Source organism: Pseudophryne corroboree, chromosome 2, assembly GCF_028390025.1.
Source record: "Pseudophryne corroboree isolate aPseCor3 chromosome 2, aPseCor3.hap2, whole genome shotgun sequence".
In the NCBI taxonomy this organism is placed as follows: Eukaryota; Metazoa; Chordata; class Amphibia; order Anura; family Myobatrachidae; genus Pseudophryne; species Pseudophryne corroboree.
The window spans coordinates 897,308,393-897,335,720 of NC_086445.1; the positions used below are offsets into that span (position 1 = coordinate 897,308,393).

The window sequence follows — 27,328 nt, forward strand, 5'->3', positions numbered from 1 at the left end:
GCGTACCACGTGCAAAGTCTTTGTACGCAAATAGCGTACAAAGTGCGTAGCACGTGCACGTGGTTTAGCGGCCATAACGGCTTCACGGTATTAGTACATAGCTTATGTTCAAAGGTAAATATTTGACTCTATCAATTGGCGGCTCGTCCAGTCCACCTCATATCCGCAGTCAAGCGAAACCAGGCAGACTTTATCCGTCAGCAAAGGGCGGAAAGGTAGTATCCCCTGTATCCGTGTTTGTGGTTGGGGATACGATAGTGCTGATCAGATAAGCGTCTGCGTCTGCTTCGCTTGATTTGTAGGGATGCTGGTGGAATCCGGTTCCAGAAGGTAAGAACGTAAAGCTTTGTTTTTGTTTTTTTTAATCTGTTTAATTTCTGTTTGGTGCCATCTGCGCACGCAAGACACGTAACACATGCACACACCTGTACTCTGCATATCTGATCATATTGTTGCAAAACAAGGTTCAAATGAGTCATATTGTGTTTGATTCAGATTGGATTGCTTATCTGTTTAAGTAGGTTTAAAAGTATTTTTAAAAGTTTGCATAGCTTGATAGTTTTATTTTTAACCCAGGCCTAAAATAACTTCAGGGGCTTGCATGGTGATTTTTTTTTGTGACAAAGGAAGCCGCATGGTCTGTCCTCCATTTTGTGTAACCCTCATGGATGTGGAAGGGGGAGGAGTAGCGGCCATTTTGGGGAAAGTCTTTTTTTTTTTTCAAAATAGCTGATTTTCAGTCTACTCAGGAATAATCAGCCGGCCATGGTCAAAAAGAAATCACCATTTGAGTTACCAATGCATTTATTTAACCAATGTCATAATCAATTACAAATAGTTTCAGATGGGGCTTAATGAAAGTTAATAGTAAAATGAATATTTGATTTAGGAACGACACATACAGATAAACAAAGTTTTTTTTTTTTGTTTTTTTCTCTCTCTTCTTACCTCTGTGATTCAGTTAAACTCTGCTTGTTGTAGGAAAGCCATTGAAATGCAAATTAACCTGTGTGGCTGCTTTTTTCCTGGCAGTGAAGAAATCACCTTCACAGACAGTCAAAAGCATATTCATATGCAAATTAGAAGCACTGAATAAGTAAATGAGTCTCAGGAAACCAGTGGATGGTACATAGATATAATATTATAATTATGTGTGTGTTTACATCAATGTATGCTCTGCAAGATGGCTATCATACTATTGGAAGCATTGATTATTAGATTAATTTAGAATTGTATTGTATCTGTGTATTTTCACCTATCTACCTTTCTACTTGCCACTAGAATTGATTGCTAGACACGTGCTGAGGTAATTTGGTGCTATTTAGTTGATATTATAAAGAGTAATACTTAAGGGAGTAATTGTAAAAACAAGCACGCAGCATAGAAGATACTGTGTGGTGTTCGGTAAGCGATTATAGTTGAACATCGTTTATATTTATAGAAGCGTGTTATTTGTGTTACTGTGAGCGTATCTGGACTTTTGTATACGTGTCTCGGGCAACGTGCGAGATTACGTACGCAAACGCAAAGGCCTACACACGTGGCGTATATTACGCAGCGTGCGTACGTGTCATGACTGAGGTTTTGTGAACCCGGTGTTAGTGAAGTCTGTGCGGGCGACTGGAGGACTATGTGAATACTTTCACTGACCTGGTTTGGGGGTGTTGTGGGCTTGGGGTTTCTTCCGGTGACCAGGAAGAGGGACCGCAGCAGAGATGACCGAATCTAGGTTCTCCTCAATCAGGATTTGGTCGGCAGACAGGAAGCAGGTATGGATGCTGGAGGTCTCCTGAAAGACAGAACTTGAAAAGGTGCTGAGGAAAGAATTAAGGAGTACCGGATGCTGGAGACACCAACTACGCTTGTGAGCACTGAGGTGCTTGGAGGCACTGAGGCGCAGAAGTGCCTGGAGGCACGGAGGTGCTTGGAGGCACGGAGGAGCTTGGAGGCACGGAGGTGCCTGGAGGCACTGAGGTGCAGAAGTGCTGGAGGCACGGAGGTGCTTGGAGGCACTGAGGTACAGAGGTGCTCACAAGCGTAGTTGGTGTCTACAGCATCCGGTACTCCTTAATTCTTTCCTCAGCACCTTTTCAAGTTCTGTCTTTCAGGAGACCTCCAGCATCCATACCTGCTTCCTGTCTGCCGACCAAATCCTGCATGAGGAGAACCTAGATTCGGTCATCTCTGCTGCGGTCCCTCTTCCTGGTCACCGGAAGAAACCCCAAGCCCACAACACCCCCAAACCAGGTCAGTGAAAGTATTCACATAGTCCTCCAGTCGCCCGCACAGACTTCACTAACACAGGGTTCACAAAACCTCAGTCAAGTGCTTACGAAGAATGCAATCTTTAACAAAATGACCGGAATTTCCACAGTAAAGACAGAGGTGTAGCTCCCTACGCCGCTGACGTTCAGCTTCAGAGAGTTTGGGCCGTGGATAGCTCTGCTGAACAACTTTTCCTTGCACAGAGGAAGAGACTCTATTAACTGGATGGGACAAAACAGGATCAACAACGTTGGTAGTATTCCGGAAGAGATCAGGCATCACAGAAAGAATACTAGACAAAAGTTCTTGTAACTGTAATAACATCTGGTAGAAAATCTGCAGTTGGTCAGGAGTCTTAGTGCAGAAGGTCAGAGAATCTCTGGAGAAAGAATTCCGCTGCAGACACTGTGCTAATTGATGCTGAGTCGACTCCAGACCTTCCAAGCGTCCTGCAATATTGCTTAGGAGGTCCTGCGTCAGACAAACACTTTCGGCCGGGTCCATGTGGCCCGTTCCTACAGTCAGGATTGTGACAGTACGGATGCGCCCACTAAATTCAAATCACACGATAGCATTGTTTTAGTGTGGGCGGTATAGTAGCCACGTGATAATAGCACAAGTTTGTTCAGTTTCCAAAAGTTTTAGTTGAAAGAGAACCTTTTTCTATTGCAAAACTCGGGGATTGAACTGTTTGCCTGAATGAAAGTAATTTCTGTACAGAAAAATCAGAGTGCATATGAGTGAACAGGAGTGAGTGTGAAAATAAAGGTACTCTTTTTGTGAACCCAGAAATCGGGATCCCGTCGGAGACCACACCAGGTGAGTGGACACTTGGTGGCGTGGGATTGGCTTGCTCACGTTAACATTGTATAAGGTAAAGGAGCAATTAGTATCCGCAGACAAGAGGACTGCGACGGTTAGAAAGCGCAGCCCCGGTGGTTGGCGTAGTACCCATATAGGCCCGTTCAGTATAACGCTCCGGCTGAAGGTTTCGCAGCCTAAACAACCGATTCCATTGGTCGCACGGCGAATAAGTAATAGGTACTTATACTCAGTGCGACTGGACCACACGCTACTGTGTACATTAGTTAGTTCACCTTGATACCCATTAAAATTTGCTGTGGGATCATAGACGCTATTTGTACATTTTAACGTGATTTGTGTAGGTTTTTGTTATTTTAAGGGAGTTTCGCTGTTCACTCAGGAAATCTCCAACAAGTAATATTTACTGGGAGGGGTAGCATACTCCCACACGCCCCAGTAAATAGAGGTTATAAAAAGATCCCGAGATTGGGTACGACCAGTGGTGGGCACATTGCTGGAATTCGTATTGGCCAATAGGGGCGTGAGTGAGTGAAGGCACTCGTTGAACTTTCACCGTCGCCTTATCTCTGGGAACTTGGTTTGTTTTGTAAGAATTTGCTGAGACAGCAATATCTGCAAATAATGGGGGCCAGTTGCTCAAGTAAGGGACGACCAACAAGGGCTCACGTTGGTTTTTGTTGACCCAAAGGGTCAGCACGGTATTATGCAAAGAATGGGAACGAATGACTGAGGATGATGGTGAACAGTTCCCCAGGGTGGGCAGTTTGAATCCTGAAGTATTGCAAAATCTAAGAAAAAGGATATGTCTAATAAAATCTGCATGACGAAGCTGCCATAAGTGCAGTGAAACACGCGTGTAGGACACAGCGTGTCCACGCGGTTTTTAGTGTTTAAGCTATGATGCAAACATATGAAATAATTTGACAAGTTAGCTGATAGTTTAGTGATAGGATAAACAAGCTACAGAAGACTAGCAACATATGCCGATGTCTGTGTGTCACACTATATCTGTCTATATAGACTGTGATGATTTAAGACAGTCAGAGTTATAACACAGACTTCAGAGTGTGCATTTGTAGCTCTATATACTAAAGCACTGTGAATATCTAGGTGCTCTTTACACCACTGCAACATATTAGACAATAGTGTGGCTGTATGAGAAATAGCATTAATTATTACATTGCAACAATTGGTGACATTCAGGAGCATAGCAGCTGCATGCTCTGAGTAAGATATATCAAATGCTATACATTGTAGCAAAGGAGCAGGGCCGGAGCAAGGTTTCTCGGCATCCTAGGCAAAACTTCAGCCTGCTGCCCCCCACCCCAAACCACACACAGAGTCTCATAGCTCCCAACTTTTAATCTTTCCAAGTCGGGACACTCGGCGCTTCTTAGCCGCGCGCATCCTGAAAAGGGGGCGTGGCCTCGGGTGTGAGGGACGTGGCTACGACCGAGTGGGCGTGGCTACGCACCGAGGGTCCATTTACGTCATTTTGGGAGCGTGCCCAGCGCTCCCTGAGCAGCTGGGCAGCCCCCAGCTCACTCCCCGCACTGAATAGATGTTGTACGCATGCGCACAGTATCTATTTAGAGATCACTCGCTGCTTTGCAGAGCAGAGCAGCGGGTGATCAAAGCCTGGTAGTACATACCATCCAGCTGACTCTTAGTGGGAACTTCAGGACAGATTGCTGCTGTAATGCTACTGGCGTTCTACCCAGGGTGCGCAAGAACTGCAAGACCAGGTCTGGATTAAGCCTTCAGGAGGCCCAGGGCACTTTAGACAGGGGATAGATAGATAGACAGACAGACAGACAGACAGATATACACACACATACACATACAGTGGTCGAAGTGGAAATTTTGAAGTGGGGGTATGGAAACGTAAAGGTTGCAATTATGTGCGTTCACTCCAGGAAAAGGGCGAGTGGCGACTCAAATGGGGAAGGGTGTCCTTCAGTGTAGTAGGACCCCTTATACTATCTAGTACTGGTGCCCCTTTCAGTTTATACCACACAGTATGAGACAAAATTCACATTATAGCACACGATATGAGCCGAAATTCACATTATAGCACATAGTATGAGCCGAAATTCACATTATAGCACAGAAAATGAGCCGAAATTCACATTACAGCACAGGGAATGAGCCGAAATTCACATTACAGCACACGGTATGAGCCGAAATTCACATTACAGCTCACGGTATGAGCCGAAATTCACATTATATCACACGGTAAGAGCACAAATTCACATTATAGCACACGGTATGAGACAAAATTCACATTATAGCACATGGTATGAGACGAAATTCACATTACAGCACACGGAATGAGCCGAAATTCACATTATAGCACATGGTATGAGCTGAAATTCACATTATAGCACAGAAAATGAGCCGAAATTCACATTATAGCACAGGGAAGGAGCAGAAATTCACATTACAGAACACGGTATGAGCACAAATCCACATTATAGCACACGGTATGAGCCGAAACATGGGGGACAGGGTGTCACACACGCAGGGGGTGTACAGAGCACCGTAAGGGCACAGGGTGCCATAACACAGGGCAACAGGGGTAGGGGAGCACTTGGTGATACACACACACAAAGGCAGCGGGGGGCAGGGGGGCACAAGGTGTCACGCACACAGAAGCAGGGTCCACACACATGGGGAATGGGGGGGGCAGGAGGGAACAGGGCTTTCCAGCAGTCACTCACCGCCGCCATGTCCAGTCAACCTTAGCTTGAGCTGCAGGGTATCACTGTCAACAAGGGAGTCCTGCGGCGCGGACCCAGCACAGCCCGAAGAGGAGGCTGGCAGCAGGAGGATCCGAGCGCCAGCGTCTATGCAGCCCCATGGTGACGCGGCCGCCGGTTGAGTAATTGGAGGAATCAAGGCACTCTGCATGAGTGGCTGCTGGAGTAGGGAGGGTGAGTGTGTGTCCGCTGTAGCTTCTGGGGAGTAGTGTGAGTGGCTCAGAGCTCCGGCACCAACCGCCGTGACTGGGAGCAGCGGTGGGGGGAACATGAGCACGCTCGGCCATAGCAGGAGTGTGATTAAAAAAAACAAAAAATCTTCCCGTTCTGTGGAGAAGTGCCGGTATGCCATACTGCCGCATACCGGCCCACTTCGACATATATATATATATATACCCTCACAACAGGCACGGCACTCCAGGGACTCATATGCAATAACCTTTAATGGCGGTGTTTTAGATCAACATGTTTCAGGGCCTCAGCCCCTTCATCAGGATACACCAATATATAACAAACAGACACACACATAACATTTAAATACCTGTTACCAAGTCTTGTCTCTTGCCAGCGTCCGCGTCCACAGCTGCAGCCGCTGATCCACCGCCGGAGCCTCACTTCCGGATTAGCGCAGGGAGCGGTTGCCAAGCAACCACCAGCTTGCGTTCCAGCATAGCAAGCCCGGTACCAGTGTTCTCAGTCGGTGCCGTCCGTGGGGGAACTGCTGGAGGCAAACGACACACACATTACATTAATAAAAAGCATAAAAACATATATATACGGCAGCCAATGGAAATTTAGTCAATAATAGCTTAATGTTCCCTGTAGATCTATTCCACAAGTAAACACCATACTGACTCTACCTACCTAACCACAGATACATATGACTGTCTGGGCCCTTTAAACATAGCAATTAATCCATACCACACACCTATACACATACACAGCAGATGGATAGATACATACATACATACACAATAATATGTATATATGATGTCTCCATATGTTTAAGATTGAAATATGTTATACAAATAAATCCCTTACATGGGAACAGCATGAGCAGCACCAGCAGCGTTGCACAGTGGAGGGGCAGAGATCAACCTGCACAGCAAGGACGGAGGATACTCCCTCTGCACTGCAGTCTACACAACCTGCGATTCGCGGGTGTTTGAAGAGGGGGCGGAGCCAGTGCTCAAGGGGCGGGGCTTAATCGCGGGTCGCGGCCGGTGACCCGTTACAGAAAAAAAAAATTGGTCTGTCAGGGGGTGGTCTCTGGGTACTCAGAAACCCCCCCCCCCCCCCCCCCCCCTGCGTGCGTCACTGCTTTGTACTTGTGGTGTGGGGCGGGAGTATAACGGGCGCTACCGCGGAGAGGAGCGGAAGACAGTTGCTATAGCAACTGTAACAATATCCGGCAGGACACTGCTTAGTCTATGTGCATAGAGCCGCTGCCGACGGGTTACACAGCCGCTCACTGTCCGCGCTAAAGGGATGCCGCGGGCGCCTAACTGTTATCAGCCGCCAGCACGGACAGCGTGAGTGTACCCCATCGGCAGCGGCTCTATGCATATATAGTAAGCAGCGCTGCCGGATATTGTTACAGTTGCTATAGCAACTGTCTTCCGCTCCTCTCAGCGGTAACGCCTGTCATAATCCTCTTAAGGAAGAAGCATTCATCGGCAGCGTGAGCTGCCGCCCACAAGTGGCCGGCGCCCATAGGCAGCTGCCTAAAGCTGCCTAGTGGTGGCGCCGGCCATGCAAAGGAGTCAGTCATACCCAAAGTTAATATATAAACACAGGCAGTAAGTCATTACTGGCCAAGTAGTCTGTGTCACCTTGGATCCTGTATTTGCAACTATACATATTAAAAGCACTGTGAATATTGAGGTGCTTTCACACTATTATAATATATACAGGAAAAAGTGTGGGTGTAATTGAAACAGTATTATTATTACTGGCCAAGTAGTCTGTTACTTTGGATCCTGCATTTGCAACTGCACATATTTAAGCACTGTGAATATTAAGGCATTTTCACACTACTGCAATATATACAGGCAACAGTGTGGCTGCAATTGAAACAGTATCAATTATTACATTGCAACAATTGGTAACATTCAGGAGCATAGCAGCTGCATGCTCTGAATAAGACGTACTAAGTGTCATATACTGTAGCAAGGTAGTCAGCTATATCAACAGATAAACACGGTGATGTTAATCATTAGCAGTGTGTGAGAAGCTCATAAATCCTATCAATATATATTAAATTTATTATTATGCGACAACTATCAGCCAAAACAGATACCTTATATTCTGGGGAACATTGTAAATTTGAATATAAAATTCCATCCAATAATAAATACCTGAAATTAAATATATATTACTCTGAGTCCAATAAAATTGGGGTCCAGTAAATATATATATGGGTTACTCTGCAATTTATTTTGATTCACACTGGTAAATAGGAATCATTCCTTATTGTTATTCGAAAATATTATGCAGATGAATCATTTTTTTTTTTAAATTGAGACTGCTATACAATATCAACAGCATTAGACTTGCACTGTTGGCCAATAAAATTGGGAATTTTCTTTAACAGGCACAACAGTGATTAGGCAAATTCACTCTGGCACTATAGACAGGAGACAAACTATAGCAACTGAGGGCATGCATAACAACTGACGTATAAGAAATAAACCGTATTATAAACGGTCTGCTTTGGAATATAACTGGGGTTGCTACACCCCTAACATAAGCAGTATCTCCGAAATCTGTGCAACAGAGTTGGATATCATATAATTGAATAACATTACTGTACATGACAGTTGCTTTTGATGCAAGGAGGGATTGCTATACCCCTTAAAGCAACGTGTCCCCATACATAAATAGATACTCCAACAATATTGATAGCCGGTGTGAGAGGCTCTTAACACATGGAGATTTAACTTCAGGGGGAATTAGACCTGGGAATGTATTCATAGACGACCCATAGTCACCCCAAACTGTGAATTAAACAGAGTAACCTCTAATTGAAAATTTCATATATTATATATGATCCCCAAGTCCCTGAACTCAAAGTAGTGGATACCGACACTATAGATACTGATAGTGGTCGACATTATATGTATGTATCGACACTATAGATACTTATAGTAGTCGTATAATACTGGATGGATGTAGGAATGTAGATGGTATTTATACCAATATAGTAACCCCGAGTATAAGGATACACTTATAAATACACGTGGACACGCTTTTTTAAAATCTTTATTCACAAATTTCCAATTCTTTGTTTAGATTCACTTACCTGTTTGTTTGTGATTTTAATTCTATGTTTCACTGTAGTTTGGGAAAATGATTCAATCATAATCATATTTTAACACATATCTAAGAAAGGTTATATTTTAGAATTAGTTTTTTCCAGTGCGTCGACAATACAGAATTCCTTCTCTTTTTTCTTCAAACACTCTACCTCTACCAATTACACAGCGCTGCTGCGGCTCCCTCCTCCCCCTCCTTCTCCCCCGTGCGCTCTTCTCCTCAGTCACTGGCCGCTGCCAGGGCTGGCAACAGAAATATTGGGGCCCGGTACACTGATATATCTGGGGGCCCCCCTTGTCATACCCCCCTTACCCTTGACCCCCAACCTTAGCGGTAAGCACACCCCACCATCACACACAGCAGCCGTCCTACACAACCCCCGTCTTCCAAACTCACAGCAGTGGCCAACATTACCTCCCCCTCCAGTACAGAGCAGTGGCTGGAGTCACAATCACAATACACCCCCCTTCCTCTCCCCCACAGCACACAACAGGCAGCATCCAGCACCCCAATCCATCATCCCTCTAGTACATAACAGTGGCCAAAGAGATACCCCCTGTCAGTATAGCTGCAGCCAGAGAGACCCCCCACCCACTGCATTTGACAGCCCCCTCTCCAACTCCACATACAACAGCCAGCATCTGACACCCCCTCCCCCACTCCACACACAGCTGCCGGCATCCGACACCCCCCTATATACACAGCAGCCGGCATCCGACACCCCCTCCACATACAGCAGCTGGCATCCGACACCCCCCTCCACACACACAGCAGTCGGCATCTGACACCCCCTCCCCACACACAGCAGCCGGCATCCGACACCTGCCTCCCGCGCTCCACACACAGCAGCCATCCACAAACCCCCTCTTGCCCATCCCACCCCACAGTAGCAGCTGCCGGCTGCAGATACATCCATATGTGCCCGCAGCCTGCCCCAAACAAACTCCTGGAGAACAGAGCGCGCCTGCAGCGCACATACTTACCAGCAACACACAGCCGCTGCTAATCAGGCTCCTTGTGACGTCTAAGAAACAAGCTGCCAGCCTGCCTGAGTCCCGCTCCTCCTTGGCCACTCATGCTCCTCACACTGAAGGGGAGGACTCGGAGAGGTCAGGATGCAGGGTCGCGAGTGACTAGAGCTCCGTCACACGGGGACTGGCTGTCAGCCTACCAGAGTTCCGGACAGCTGACCCCAGCGCATAACAACAGAGGAAATCCCGGTCAGCTGACCCTGTGACGTGACCGGGATTTCCTTAGCGGCGCCGCATCTGGGAGCAGGGTAGCGCAATGACAAGCGGCTCAGCCTGTCGGGCTGCTTGTCATTGCACTCTGATGGGGCACAGCGGGCCAGGCAGAATCGGTCCGCGGGCCGCATCCGGCCCGCGGGCCGCATGTTGCCCACCCCTACTCCACAGTGTATATTCCTCACATAGGTGGTCATTCCGAGTTGTTCGCTCGTTGCCGATTTTCGCTATGCTGCGATTTGTTGCTAAATGCGCATGCGCATGGTACGCAGAGCGCATGCGCTAAGTTATTTAACACAAAACTTAGTAGATATGCTGGTGTTCTTGCGGCGCTTTTCAGTTGCACTGCTGATCGGTGAGTGATTGACAGGAAAGGGACGTTTCTGGGTGGTAACTGAGCGTTTTTCGGGAGTGTGCTAAAAAATGCAGGCGTGTCAGGGAAAAACGCGGAAGTGTCTGGAGAAACGGGGGAGTGGCTGGCCGAACGCAGGGCGTGTTTGTGATGTCAAAACAGGAACTAAACAGACAGAGCTGATCGCAATCTAGGAGTAGGTCTGGAGCTACTCAGAAGCTGCAAGAAAATATTTAGTAGCAGATCTGCTAATCTTTCGTTCGCAATTCTGCTAAGCTAAGATACACTCCCAGAGGGCGGCGGCCTAGCGTTTGCAATGCTGCTAAAAGCAGCTAGCGAGCGAACAACTCGGAATGACCACCATAGCAGGGTATTACATACCCTTAGACAATTGAACATCACACAGACTGAATGTACTTAGGCCCCCATTTATCAAGCCTTGGAGAGTGATAAATAGCATGGTGATAAAGTACCAACCAATCAGCTCCTAACTTCCATGTTACAGGCTGTGTTTGAAAAATTAGTTAGGATTGGCTGGTACTTTATCACCGTGCTATTTATCACTCTCCAAGGCTTGATAAATCTGGGCCTAAATTAGTAGAGCCTATCTACAGGTAGGTACCCAATCCATAATAAACAGATAAAACAACCACTACGCACCTGCAGAATGTTTAGTCAAACCCATACCTTACAATCTATAAGTGGACACATGACAAATTGTATTTAAAATCCAGACGTCTGTTGGGCATCTTGCTGGGCATGGTAAATGGGTAGATGCTAGAATCAAGTGGGCTAAGGGACCTTTTCCGTCTGGGGGAGGAGTCACAACACAAGGGGGAGGAGCAAGGCCAGCGGGATAGTTCCTCTACTATCCACGCCACCAACTATTACCTTTAGTAATCAGGTGGCGAGCGGAGCGGAGCGAGCCACCGAGCCCGAAGCGTGGCGAGCGAAGCGAGCCCGCGAGGGTACTTTTCGGGTACCCTGTTCGCCCGTAGCTCCTCCCCTGGTGACGTGTCTCCTCCCCTAGATACGTCAGAAGGTCCCTTCTCCCACTCCGAAATAGAATCAACCATGGTAAATGGTCTCTAGCATTATACTGAGCACATGTCTTTGTATTTTACATTTTACGCAATATTTCATACACTACATCTTCTTAGAAATATTCTGTGGCTATAAGTAAGTAAGTAACTGTTAATAAACAATAAGTTATTTGTAGTAAAAGAAGAGAAAAGTAACCCTGGCGGCGGGCACTCTCAACCCAGAGACAGACGCTATTTTAGCAAATTTTTAATAAGAATTAACTTTTATTTGGTATACTTTAAAACAAAAAAAGAATCCAACATTTTATTTTTGCAGTGCTTATAAGAAACTCGTGTGGTCACAGTGCTTAATCATGTATTGCAAACAACTTTACATGATTCAGGGGTCTATTTACTAAGCCTTGGATGGAGATAAAGTGGATACAGATAAAGTACCAGCCAATCGGCTCCTAGCTGTCATGTTACAGGCTGTGTTTGAAAATGACAGTTAGGAGCTGATTGGCTGGTACTTTATCTTCATTCACTTTATCTCCGTCCGCGGCTTTGTAAATAGACCCCTAATGGTTTTTAAGCACTGCAAAACTCATTTTTTTATAAAATAACACTTTGGAGTATATTCAATTGAAGTCGGATCAATTCCGACATTCATTTGTCGGAACGGTTCCGACAAGCGCTATTCAATGGCATCTCAATTCGACTTTAAAAAAGTAGAATTGAGATGCGGGAGCTGAGACGGGGGAAAGCCGCGGGCAGACGGGGGAGAGCAGCGCTACAGCAGAGGCATAGCAGCGTAGCCGGAGGATGTGTCACAGCCGCCGCTCACGGCAGCGTCCACCCAGCTCCAGCAGGTCTCGCTTGCTGGAGCCGGGTGGACGCTGCTGTGAGCGGCGGCTGTGACACACCCTCCTGCTACGCTGCTACAGCCTCTGCTGTAGCGCTGGTCTCCCCCGTCTGCCCGCGGCTCTCCCCCGTCTTCCCGCTGGTCTCCCCCCTCTCCTCGTCTCAGCTTCCTCATCTCAATCCGACTGTTTTTAAAGTCTGATTGAGATGGTCGAAAAGGGGGCACGTGGATCGGCAGCTATTCTGCCGATCCACGTGCTTTTCAACAAGTCGAATTCCGGTACTTATCAAATAATTTGGGGTTATATTGAATTGATCGGAACCCCTTCTGACCTAAAAAAGTCGAAAACTGCCGTCTTTTCGACAGACAGCAGCTTTCAACTTCAATTGAATATACCCCTATGTCATATAACCCCAGGGGAGCACTGATGACTATCACAATCTGTCACCTCAGGAATTGTACAGATAGGTGTACTCAGGGCTGGATCTAGTCCTTGCGGCGGCCCGGGCGGAAAATAGGGGCGTGGCTTCACGGAGAAGGGGCGTGGTCGGTTATACCCCCTGTAGCTGTGCCCACAGTAGTATTGCCCCCAGTACTGTGCCCCCTGTAGAGTTGTGCCCCCAGTACTGTGCCCTCTGTAGAGTTGTGCTCCCTAGTTGCGCCGTTAACAAAAAAAATAATAATAATTACAATCCCCGCTCCTGCTTCCCGACCGCTGCTGCCCTCCGGCCGCCAGCGCCGCTCCCCGGCTCTATGGGTCCCATAGCACCGCATAGACACTAGAGGTCAATTATAACCTCTAGCTTCTATGTGCCGCTCCCACAATGCAGTGTGGTGCGCGGTTACTTCATCGCGCACAGCACCGGGCATCTATACAGCACCGGGCGGCACCGGTAGCGGACCTTGCCACGGCAGCGGCGCCCTCCGGACGGCGGCGGCTCCTTCCAGAAGGCGGCGCCCCGGCAAAAATCATGCTTGCCCGTAGCAAGATCCGCTACTGGGTGTACTGTGATATATTACAAGGTTTCCTCCAAAAGGGTCAGTTTCCCAGATTCCAGCTCTACTTCCCTCACTGTCCTGTGCGGCTCTCCTAACCTCTAACCCATACCTCCCAACTGTCCCGATTGGGGACTGTCCCGCTGTTCCACCTGCGGGCCGCAGTGTCCCGCGGTGGGGGGCAGTTGGGATGCGTCTATTCAGTGGGGACAGGAGGAGAGGGGACATGCCAGCAGCATACGGAGCGCTGGGCATGCCCCCTCAGTGATGAAAATTGGGGTGTAGCTCGCGATCGTGGGTCCTCCGCAAAGCCACGCCCCCTTTTCGGGAGCGCGCGTGTGTCCCTCTTTACTACAGAAGAAATTTGGGAGGTATGTCTAACCTACTATAATAAATAAATAAATAACGCAATAAAAAGCTTCTTACTAAAGCAAATAGTCTTTCAAATACATTTCATTTCACCACTGGAGCAATGGGCCTAACTCATGTTTAGATGCAATGGGTGATTATCATGCAACGGAGCGATTATTGGCAGACTGCGCATGTGCTGGGATTGCATGTACTGCTACGATCCCGCTCGCAATTAACATTATACAGCAAAGTGATTGACATAAAGTAATTGTTTGGGAGTTGTCAACAGTGAATTTAAGGAATTTAGTTGGGAAAACGCAGGAATGACATGGACGTTTTTGGGGTGTGTATCTGCCGTCATCTGTGAACATGTACGTGCAAAATCATGACATCATGGCAGTACGGATGGTGTAATGGTTAGCATTACTGCCTCACAGCACTGAGGTCATGAGTTCGATTCCCACCATGGCCCCAACTGTGTGGAGTTTGTATATTCTCCCCGTACTTGCGTGGGTTTTCTCCGGGTACTCCGGTTTCCTCCCACAATCCAAAAATATACTGGTAGGTTAATTGGCTCTCAACAAAATGACCCCAGGCGTGAATGTGTCTGCGTGTACATGTGGTAGGCAATATAGATTGTAAGCTCCACTAGGACAGGGACTGATGTGAATGAGCAAATATTCTCTGTAAAGCGCTGCGGAATATGTGTGCGCTATATAAATAACTGGTAATAAATAAATAAATAATCTGAATCACTACAGCTGTGTCTAGTCGCGTAGCCATAGGGCTACTGTTAACCTCAATGTTTCTGTTTTTTGCGTGTTAGCTGCGAATGTGCACACAATTGCAAATGAGTTTGCGATAGCTCCTGTAGGCTTCTCTTTTAATTTCTGGGTGGCAGCTTCACTTGCTAACATTAGCAGTTCCGTAGCCTAGAAAATCGCACTTGCTAATGCATTAGCGTACAAACATGAATTAGGACCTATGGCCCTGATTCCGCTTCAGTTACAGTTTAGCTATTTTAGCAAAACTGCAACTGCTATCACTCGCATGCGGGGGGGCCGCCCAGCACAGGACCAGGCGGCCAGTGATGCGATTGCAATTCAATTGCGATCACATCGCTGAATAAGGGAAGCCCCCCTATCTGCCCAGCCTGGTTGTGATGGCAGTTAGGCCGCCAATTTTTTCTTCAGTGCAGCGGGTGCATGTGACGTCATGCGGCTTTCCAAAATCTGCTCCCATTTCCGTCACCATGCCGCCGCAATGCCACATTGCTGTCCCTGCAGCGCTGCATTGCCGCCCCAGGAACAAGTTTGCCTGTCAATCAGGCAGAGGCGTTCGCATCAAAGCGATGCAAATGCATTGCCGGGCTCGTGCGCACACAGATCAGGCTCTGTGCGTACATACTCGTTAGAAAATGGGTCAGTATGCGATTGCATCTCAGATGCGATCCATACTGAACAGGGCCCTATATGCGGTGTGATGGACATAGTAAGATAATAGACAGGCTGCGGTATGCTGACACTGAATGAAGGCAACAGGTCTGTAGAGGTTTCAAAGATTTGGACGCCTTTGATTTGAATCAATATTTTGAAATATTTTTTGTAGATTTGCTTATAAATGCACTTTATTCCTACTCCTAAGATCCATATTTGCGACTGTTACATAGATCATATGTTGTTCACAGCACTTAAAAAGAAGAATCAATTTGACATCATAATGGAACTTCTAACCTAAATCAATGGGATTTTCCGTTTTAATTTTCCAAGTTCCAGTAGGCTTAGTGCTGCAGAACGAGGTCATCAGATCTTGAGATTCTACATAAGGAGTGCAGTGCGGATCTCCTGCTGTGTGTTTAACTCTCAAAAGCCTTCACAGTCTTTCACTATGAATTAGGAAGCAAAGCATATGATTAAGCATTAATCACATTACGGTCTGTTCATGCCTTCAGCATAGTCTCAGTGAGTTACAACATACCCAGCTGAATCATAAAATGCAATTTTAAGTCTTTTTCATGATACCAATTGCCTGAGATCCGAAAATAAATTGTCCTTCACCAATCCAGCTGAACGTGACTAATTTCTCACCCGCACAATATGGTAAATTGGCGGCCTTCTGGCTTAATTGAGGGAATTTTGTCAACTCTTAAATCTGTCTTCCTTGAAATGTTAATCTCCGAGGGCATTCTGATAGAGAATGGAAAATAGCTATTACATCTCTTATTGATTGCCTATATTTTTAAGTGACTTCAACCGCCAACTCATTTGCATGCAAGATCCTGCATACATTAACATAATTGCTTGGAGGCACAGTTCAAATGATGCAACAAGCTTTGTTTAATGCACTAGAAAACTGGTCCCTAATCCGATTCCATGTAAAATAAATTGCTTCTCAATTCTGAACCAGTTCTGCAAATCATTACTCTAACTTTCAGTGTGCATGTGTATTTTGCAGAAAAAGATAGACATTGGATAATGTTGCTATTTGGGTAATGTAGCAATTCACCAGACAATCTACAGCAATATTATCTGTACTTTTCAGGTGAAAGGAAAGAATTGGGGGTAATTTACCTATTTGATTCCAGGACTATGTGTATTCTATGACTAGTCAGATAAATACATAATATATACATTTCCAAAATTATTATAAGAAAATAAAAAGACTTAAAGGCCCTACACACTGGTCGATCTGACTGAAAAATATGAACGATCTTGTTCATTAATGAACGAGATACCGTTCATATCTTTCAGTGTGGAGGCACAAACGATGAACGATGTGCGGCCCCGTGCTGGTTCATCGCTGGTGCCCCGTCGGCTGTGCATGCAGGCCAATATGGACGATCTCCTCCATATTTGCCTGCACTTCTATGGAGCTGGGTGACGGGGGGAGTGAAGGAACTTCACTCCCCCCGTCACTGCCCCCCGCCGCTGGGTCGCCCGTCGGGCATCTCAGCGGCGGATCGTTAAATATGTAGGGCCCTTTAGGGGGAGATGTACTAAGCAGTGAAAGGAGTGGAGAAGTGAGCCAGTGGAACAGTTGTCCATGGCAACCAATCAGCATTGAAGTAACACCTATAATTTGCTTACTATAAAATTATACAGAGCAGCTGGTTGGTTGCCATTAGCAACTTCTCCACTCTTTTCACTGCTTAGTACATCTCCGCCTTAACTCCAGAAACATTTTTTTTTTTGCTATTTATTTCTTTACTGCAGTTATTGCCAGTATACCTGGCAGTACACTCTCCTGCGATAGCTCCTTCATGCAAAGCCAACACAGGATTTCTCAAGTCCAGGCTAATAGTATTTCAGAATAGTAATTCTGCTGTTACGCGGAGTATGCATTTTCAATGCAGCATTGGACCTTCAGTCTCTCTTTACATTCAATGGTGTTTTCAGACGATGTCCGCACTATGTAAGTATAAGGGCTGTTAAACCAAGGGGGGGGGGGGGTACGCAGCTGATATCAGAGATATTTGTTCCTCTGTTTTCGATTGCCCAATTTACCAAGCCCTGAAAATCCTTGATTTTTGGAGCTTAGCCTTGATAGCTTACTCCATCTTTAGATGGCATTAGCCATTGAAGTTGCCACATTTAAGAAAAAAAAAAAAAAGAAAACATTACCAAGCGGGATTCTTTGGATACCAGCTCACACATACACATTAAGATAAGTGTGTCAGAACTAGGAAGTAAAGTGATAGCATAGTGCCTTATTTACTGGATATGCTGCAAAAGGTATGATAGTTATTGGGGTATATTTGTCCACACATTCAATCTGTCTCTAAATCATGTTACATGCACCTAAAAAACATATCCAAAATACGTCATTATCTTACACAAGACACTGCAAAAACTCTAATCCATGTACTCATCATCTCCCACATTGATTATTGTAATAGTCTCCTTACTGGTCTTCCCAAACATAGGCTCTCACCACTACAATCCATTTTAAATGCAGCTGCGAGGTTAATCTTCCTCACTAGACGTTCCTCGTCTGCTGATCCGCTCTGTCAGTCCCTCCATTGGTTACCGGTATTCTACCGTGTTAAATATAAAATACTTTTACTTACATACAAGGCTATTAACCAAACTGCACCAACATACATCTCTTCACTCATCTCAAAATATCCCCCTACCAGACCTCTCCGCTCTGCATAAGATCTGTTTCTCTAATCCACATGTATTACTTGTTCCCACTCAAAATTACAGGACTTTATCCGGGCTTCCCCCACTCTGTGGAATGCTCTCCCACGCACAATAAGACTCACCTCTAGTCTCCAAACCTTTAAACATTCCCTGAAAACTCACCTCTTCAGACAAGCCTATCAAATTCCAGACCCACCCACATAACCTTCAATGCTTCCCTATCTAATTACACCCTCTCTGTACAGTCCACATAACCTCACATATTTTGTCTTCCAACATTGCTGGATGATCATATCATACAAACCATTAAGAACCTAGCAATCTGGTGGACCATTATGCAGTAGGTAGCATCTATCCTTGTGTATCAATGCCTATATCCCTGTAGATTGTAAGCTTGTGAGAAGGGCCTTCCTACCTCTATGTCTGTCTGTTTTTGCCCAGTTTTGATCTATAACTGTTGTTCTAATTGTAAAGCACAACGGAATATGCTGCGCTATATAAGAAATTGCTAATAAATAAGTCCTTTATTGGCTTTTGTATGTGAAAAAACACTGCATGATGTCATGATCTTTTAAGTATGGAGGACAACAGAAGATTATTAATTGCACTTTCAAAAATACATACATGTTTCTAGTTTCTTCACTTCTGTCATACAGTAATATGGGAACTTTAACATATACAGTCCTGAGATTCCTTATCTGCAAGTAAAGTATCCAGGGACTTCTGAAATCTAAAATTAGAACAAAAAAACAATAACATGTGTCTGATTTTGTCTCTGTTTTTGGTCCATGTGTCAAACAGCTGTACAGTATCCTGTGCTAATCGGTTATTTACATATTAAATGCTAATCCATCTGAAATTAAAAAATATAGTTTCAAGTAAAATATCCTACATAAAGCCCAGCCACAAAAAGTTTACTTACATTTTTACTGACATTCAGGATATTCCTGCACTCTCCTTTGGGGCAACAAAACACAACAGTGCATGGGCGTATTTAAATGGGTGCAGGGCGTGAACATGTGCCCCAGGGTCCAGGGGAGTCCCTATGGCATACCCTACATAGTACACACAGTGAAAATACTTATGCATAGGCTTACTATACTATACCTATAAAGCGGGACACTCATGAATTACACATGTTCTGTGGTTGAGTACAGCTAGGTGAAATTCGGGCTTGAATTAAGCCAGCCACAGAACCTGTGTAATTCATTAGTGTCCTGGTTTAAATGGAAGTATGGTAAGCTTACTCATGCAGGTGTCATGTTTTCAGGGATCATGCCCACTATAGAAATCACCGGGTAAATGGCGCCTGTGCCATTTTCCCAGAAGTCACCACATGTACAGTAGACTCTGGCAGCAGGTAGGGGTGGAGGCTGCACATTGGCCCTCCCCTCCCAGGATCCACCTTGCATCAGTGTTTCTCAAACTCGTTTCTCATGGAATCTTTAACAGTGTGTTCTTTCAAGGTTTCCTCAGGAATAATTAGTAGCACCTGTAGATCTGTTGTGTTAGTTAATTAATACACCAGTGCTCCAGCTTGATAATCTGAAAAATATACGGTTAAGTTCCACGAGGACTGGGTTTTAGAGCAATACAATGGAATGAGATATATAACTCAGACCAGCCAGATATGGATGTGGTATGATATTTCAACATTCAGAATGTCCTCGGTTAGTGTCGACATGTACGTTGTGTTGATAAACAACATGTTGACGTACAGACATTGTACATGTTGACGGTAAAAATGTTGAGATTCCATTATTTTAGCCTAAATCTAGCAATAAAATATGTTGACATGTTGACTGTCAACATGCACAATGCTGACATAATTAACACCATGGCTATGTCTACATTTCTATATGTCAACATGTTACATATCGACATTACGTCCATAATGACATTCTGACTGTCAACATTCTGAATGTTGACATTTTTACTGAATATCATCAGATATCCTGTACATAGACCCCCAGGTGAGTAAATAGAGTTGTGCTAGACAGAGGGGGACAATGATAAAAGTGGAGAAGTGAGCATGTGGAGAAGTTGCCCATGGCAACCAATCAGCATTAACGTAACATTTATAATTTGCATATTATCAAAGTATACAGAGCTGCTGATTGGTTGCCATGGGCAATTTCTCCACTGGCTCACTTCTCCACTTTTATCACTGCTTAGTATAGCCACCATTAGAAAGGTTGGGCCCTAGTGCTAATGGACGACACAACATGTATGGGGGCATGGCCATGCTACACTGGGGGCATGGCTTCAGCTCTGTATGGCAGATGCACCCCCCCGGTACCTTATAGCAGCCTCTCTGGATAATAGATACCTTGGGGCAGATGTATGAAAGTACGCTGTGGTTTCTGCTGACCACAGCGCACGTAAACCATGCATTTAACACAACCACGTAATGTATCAACGGCGTGTTAACGTCGTGTGCTTCACCTGCTGTGCGACCCCGCCGCTTACCGCTTCCCTGCAGTCACCAATGGGACACGAAGGGCAGAGGCAATGTATGATTGCCTCTGCAGTCACTTTACGCCTCCTAAAGCCGCCGGTCCGGAACGCCTCCCCTGGGCAGGCGATGTGTAGTTAAAGCATTGGTGAATGTTTTGTTTTGTATTTCTCACTAAAAAACTTTATTGATAGAGGACAAACACTGCCTCATACCGCCAGCGGCGCATGCGCCGGCAGCCGCCAGTGGCGCCAGCTAGAAGCAGAGGAGAAGGGCGCATGCGCACACACTGCGGCGCCGAGACCAGCCGAGCCGATGTGGAAGGTGCGCCAACATGGGACAGGTAAGATAACACCCTCCCACATCGGCTGCCACACAGGTAATACATTGTGGCGCAGGGACCGGCCGTATCACAACGATAATGTGGTGATACGGCGCCAGGCACATAACGTCCGTAAGGACGTTTTTCATACATTACCCTCCTTATGACCAGTGCTCATTTGTGAATGATGTATCATGTCTATTTATATTGAATCAATCTGTATTCTAGTGAAACGATCTAAAGTTGAGCATTTTAGTAATAAAACTTTTATGGAATTACTGAAAGATCAATGATGCTGATGTCCTTTCCGTTTTCACTTTGCTGATTGGTCTAAAATATGGTTTTTCCCTCTTTGTTTTTTAGAGCTAACACAAGAATTGGAAACAAAGCAAGCAGAGAGTTTTCAGCAAGGTATGGTAATCTTTCAGGTGCTTAATGGATAATTCAGTTTTCCTTTATGAACAGTTTGCTTTATTATCCAATATTAGTTATGTTTGGTGGAGTTACTGATATCTGCAAAATGTTCTATCTCTAAAGTCAACAAAAATATAGGACAGCATTACAGAACGCCTGGTATCTGGAGATCAGTTACATAAAGTATATGTGTGCATAGGTGTCACTTTTGTATTTACCAAGCATTAGATTTGGTGAAATACAGTAGGAAAGATCTATGATGTCTGATTAGTGCAGTCAGATAATAGCCACAGAGACAGGCAGGTGATGGTAGTCATGTGACTACATTGTCCATCAGGCCTGATCAACATCTGCAAAATCTCAATAAGAAAATTGTTTCGCAATTGGGGATCATGTTGGGCTTGTTCATCCTGCTGAAGTATCACATGTGTATGAGCACACAGTGGTTCCTAGGGCACTAATAGCCAGGAGTCAAGTTGTTAAGTCTCTATATTTATTTGGACACACCTTCTCATTCAATGGTTTTTATTTATTTTAATTATTTTCTACATTGTAGAATAATACTGAAGACATCAAAACTATGAAAGAGCACATATGGAATTATGTTGTAAACAAAAAAGTGTTAAACAAATCAAAATATATTTTATATTTTAGATTCCTCAAAGTAGTCCCCTTTTGCTATGATGACAGCTTTGCACACTCTTGGCATTCTCTCAATCAGCTTCATGAGGCAGTCTACTGGCATGGTTTTCAATTAACAGGTGTGACTTGTCAAGAGTCAATCTGTGGAATTACTTGCCTTGTTAATGTGTTTGAGACCATCAGTTGTGTTGTGCAGAGGTAGGGTTAGTACACAGTGGACAGCCCTATTTGACTACTGTTGTAATCCAGATTATGGCACGAACCACTCAACTGGGCAAAGAGAAACGACAGTCCATCATTACTTTAAGACATGAAGGCAAGTTGATACGGAAAATTTCAAGAATTTCTCTGACGTCCTAGTGGATGCTGGGGACTCCGTCAGGACCATGGGGATTAGCGGCTCCGCAGGAGACAGGGCACAAAAATAAAGCTTTAGGATCAGGTGGTGTGCACTGGCTCCTCCCCCTATGACCCTCCTCCAAGCCTCAGTTAGGTTTTTGTGCCTGTCCGAGCAGGGTGCAATCTAGGTGGCTCTCCTAAAGAGCTGCTTAGAAAAAGTTTTTAGGTTTTTTATTTTACAGTGAGTCCTGCTGGCAACAGGCTCACTGCAACGAGGGACTTAGGGGAGAAGAAGTGAACTCACCTGCGTGCAGGATGGATTGGCTTCTTAGGCTACTGGACACCATTAGCTCCAGAGGGATCGAACACAGGCCCAGCCATGGAGTCCGGTCCCGGAGCCGCGCCGCCGACCCCCTTGCAGATGCCGAAAAGTGAAGAGGTCCAGAAACCGGCGGCAGAAGACTTTTCAGTCTTCATGAGGTAGCGCACAGCACTGCAGCTGTGCGCCATTGTTGTCACACACTTCACACCAGCGGTCACGGAGGGTGCAGGGCGCTGCGGGGGGCGCCCTGGGCAGCAATGAAATACCTATACTGGCTAAAAGATACATCACATATAGCCCCTGGGGCTATATTGATGTATTTTACCCCTGCCAGGTCTCAGAAAAACGGGAGAAGAAGCCCGCCGAAAAGGGGACGGGGCCTATTCTCCTCAGCACACAGCGCCATTTTCCCTCACAGAAATGCTGGTGGGAAGGCTCCCAGGCTCTCCCCTGCACTGCACTACAGAAACAGGGTTAAAACAGAGAGGGGGGGCACTTATTTGGCGATATGATTATATATATTAAGATGCTATAAGGGAAAAACACTTATATAAAGGTTGTCCCTGTATAATTATAGCGTTTTGGTGTGTGCTGGCAAACTCTCCCTCTGTCTCTCCAAAGGGCTAGTGGGGTCCTGTCCTCTATCAGAGCATTCCCTGTGTGTGTGCTGTGTGTCGGTACGTGTGTGTCGACATGTATGAGGACGATGTTGGTGAGGAGGCGGAGCAATTGCCTGTAATGGTGATGTCACTCTCTAGGGAGTCAACACCGGAATGGATGGCTTATTTAAGGAATTACGTGATAATGTCAACACGCTGCAAGGTCGGTTGACGACATGAGACGGCCGGCAAACCAATTAGTACCTGTCCAGGCGTCTCAAACACCGTCAGGGGCGTTAAAACGTCCTTTTACCTCAGTCGGTCGACACGGACACTGACTCCAGTGTCGACGGTGAAGAAACAAACGTATTTTCCTTTAGGGCCACACGTTACTTGTTAAGGGCAATGAAGGAGGTGTTACATATTTCTGATACTACAAGTACCACAAAAAAGGGTATTATGTGGAGTGTGAAAAAACTACCTGTAGTTTTTCCTGAATCAGATAAATTAAATGAAGTGTGTGATGATGCGTGGGTTTCCCCCGATAGAAAATTATTGGCGGTATACCCTTTCCCGCCAGAAGTTAGGGCGCGTTGGGAAACACCCCTTAGGGTGGATAAGGCGCTCACACGCTTATCAAAACAAGTGGCGGTACCGTCTCCAGATAGGGCCGCCCTCAAGGAGCCAGCTGATAGGAGGCTGGAAAATATCCTAAAAAGTATATACACACATACTGGTGTTATACTGCGACCAGCGATCGCCTCAGCCTGGATGTGCAGCGCTGGGGTGGCTTGGTCGGATTCCCTGACTGAAAATATTGATACCCTTGACAGGGACAGTATTTTATTGACTATAGAGCATTTAAAGGATGCATTTCTATATATGCGAGATGCACAGAGGGATATTTGCACTCTGGCATCAAGAGTAAGTGCAATGTCCATATCTGCCAGAAGTTGTTTATGGACACGACAGTGGTCAGGTGATGCAGATTCCAAACGGCACATGGAAGTATTGCCGTATAAAGGAGAAAAAGACAACGTCTTTTCAGCCTCAGTCCTTTCGTCCCCATAAGGGCAAGCGGGCAAAAGGCCAGTCATATCTGCCATGGGATAGAGGAAAGGGAAGAAGACTGCAGCAGGCAGCCCATTCCCAGGAACAGAAGCCCTCCACCGCTTCTGCCAAGTCCTCAGCATGACGCTGGGGCCGTACAAGCGGACTCAGGTGCGGTGGGGGGTCGTCTCAAGAGTTTCAGCACGCAGTGGGCTCACTCGCAAGTGGACCCCTGGATCCTACAAGTAGTATCCCAGGGGTACAGATTGGAGATTCGAGACGTCTCCCCCTCGCAGGTTCCTGAAGTCTGCTTTACCAACGTCTCCCTCCGACAGGGAGGCAGTAGTGGAAACAATTCACAAGCTGTATTCCCAGCAGGTGATAATCAAAGTACCCCTCCTACAACAAGGAAAGGGGTATTATTCCACACTATATTGTGGTACTGAAGCCAGACGGCTCGGTGAGACCTATTCTAAATCTGAAATATTTGAACACTTACATACAAAGGTTCAAATCAAGATGGAGTCACTCAGAGCAGTGATAGTGAACCAGGAAGAAGGGGACTATATGGTGTCCCGGGACATCAGGGATGCTTACCTCCATGTCCAAATTTGCCCTTCTCACCAAGGGTACCTCAGGTTCGTGGTACAGAACTGTCACTATCAGTTTCAGACGCTGCCGGTTGGATTGTCCACGGCACCCCGGGTCCTTACCAGGGTAATGGCCGAAATGATGATTCTTCTTCAAAGAAAATGGACGATCTCCTGATAAGGGCAAGGTCCAGAGAACAGTTGGAGGTCGGAGTAGCACTATCTCAAGTAGTTCTACGACAGCACGGGTGGATTCTAAATATTCCAAAACCGCAGCTGTTTCCGACGACACGTCTGCTGTTCCTAGGGATGATTCTGGACACAGTCCAGAAAAAGGTGTTTCTCCCGGAGAAGAAAGCCAGGGAGTTATCCGAGCTAGTCAGGAACCTCCTAAAACCAGGAAAAGTGTCAGTGCATCATTGCACAAGGGTCCTGGGAAAAATGGTGGCTTCTTACGAAGCGATTCCATTCGGCAGATTTCACGCAAGAACTTTTCAGTGGGATCTGCTGGAAAAATGGTCCGGATCGCATCTTCAGATGCATCAGCGGATAACCCTGTCTCCAAGGACAAGGGTGTTTCTTCTGCGGTGGCTGCAGAGTGCTCATCTACTAAAGGGCCGCAGATTCGGCATTCAGGACTGGGTCCTGGTGACCACGGATGCCAGCCTGAGAGGCTGGGGAGCAGTCACACAGGGAAAAAATTTCCAGGGAGTGTGATCAAGTCTGGAGACTTCTCTCCACATAAATATACTGGAGCTAAGGGCAATTTACAATGTTCTAAGCTTAGCAAGACCTCTGCTTCAAGGTCAGCCGGTATTGATCCAGTGGGACAACATCACGGCAGTCGCCCACGTAAACAGACAGGGCCGCACAAGAAGCAGGAGGGCAATGGCAGAAACTGCAAGGATTCTTCGCTGGGCGAAAAATCATGTGATAGCACTGTCAGCAGTGTTCATTCCGGGAGTGGACAACTGGGAAGCAGACTTCCTCAGCAGGCACGACCTCCACCCGGGAGAGTGGGGACTTCATCAAGAAGTCTTCCACATGATTGTGAACCGTTGGGAAAAACCAAAGGTGGATATGATGGCGTCTCGCCTCAACAAAAAACTGGACAGGTATTGCGCCAGGTCAAGAGACCCTCAGGCAATAGCTGTGGACGCTCTGGTAACACCGTGGGTGTTCCAGTCAGTGTATGTGTTTCCTCCTCTGCCTCTCATACCAAAAGTACTGAGAATTATACGGCAAAGGGGAGTAAGAACGATACTCGTGGCTCCGGATTGGCCAAGAAGAACTTGGTACCCGGAACTTCAGGAGATGCTCACGGAAGATCCGTGGCCTCTACCTCTAAGATGGGACCTGCTTCAGCAGGGACCGTGTCTATTCCAAGACATACCGCGGCTGCGTTTGACGGCATGGCGTTTGAATGCCGAATTCTAAGGGAAAAAGGCATTCCGGAAGAGGTCATTCCTACACTGGTAAAAGCCAGGAAGGAGGTGACTGCACAACATTATCACCGCATTTGGAGAAAATATGTTGCGTGGTGTGAGGCCAGGAAGGCCCCCACGGAGGAATTTCAATTGGGTCGATTCCTACATTTCCTGCAAACAGGATTGTCTATGGGCCTCAAATTGGGGTCCATTAAGGTTCAAATTTCGGCCCTGTCGATTTTCTTCCAGAAAGAATTGGCTTCAGTTCCTGAAGTCCAGACTTTTGTAAAAGGAGTACTACATATACAGCCCCCGGTTGTGCCCCCAGTGGCTCCGTGGGACCTTAATGTAGTTTTGGATTTTCTCAAATCCCATTGGTTTGAGCCACTCAAATCGGTGGATTTGAAATATCTTACATGGAAAGTAACCATGCTACTGGCCCTGGCTTCAGCCAGGAGAGTGTCAGAATTGGCGGCTTTATCGTATAAAAGCCCATATCTGATTTTCCATTCGGACAGGGCAGAACTGCGGACGCATCCTCAGTTTCTGCCTAAGGTGGTGTCAGCGTTTCACCTGAACCAGCCTATTGTGGTGCCTGCGGCTACTAGCGATTTGGAGGATTCCAAGTTGCTGGACGTTGTCAGGGCATTGAAAATATATATTTCAAGGACGGCTGGAGTCAGAAAATCTGACTCGCTGTTTATACTGTATGCACCCAACAAGCTGGGTGCTCCTGCTTCTAAGCAGACGATTGCTCGTTGGATTTGTAGCACAATTCAACTTGCACATTCTGTGGCAGGCCTGCCACAGCCTAAATCTGTCAAGGCCCATTCCACAAGGAAGGTGGGCTCATCCTGGGCGGCTGCCCGAGGGGTCTCGGCATTACAACTCTGCCGAGCAGCTACGTGGTCGGGGGAGAACACGTTTGTAAAATTCTACAAATTTGATACCCTGGCTAAAGAGGACCTGGAGTTCTCTCATTCGGTGCTGCAGAGTCATCCGCACTCTCCCGCCCGTTTGGGAGCTTTGGTATAA

General features: G+C 46.2%; 1 protein-coding gene across 2 annotated transcripts in view; it reads left to right on the top strand.

The window, feature by feature from the left end:
- Positions 1-27,328, top strand: part of CCDC92B (coiled-coil domain containing 92B) — a 199,948-nt gene that overhangs the window by 98,142 nt on the left and 74,478 nt on the right. For both annotated transcript variants that reach the window (XM_063956024.1, XM_063956023.1), the window contains one exon: positions 21,274-21,321. In XM_063956024.1, the coding sequence (XP_063812094.1) occupies positions 21,274-21,321 (48 nt within the window). The remainder of the gene's footprint in view (positions 1-21,273; positions 21,322-27,328) is intronic.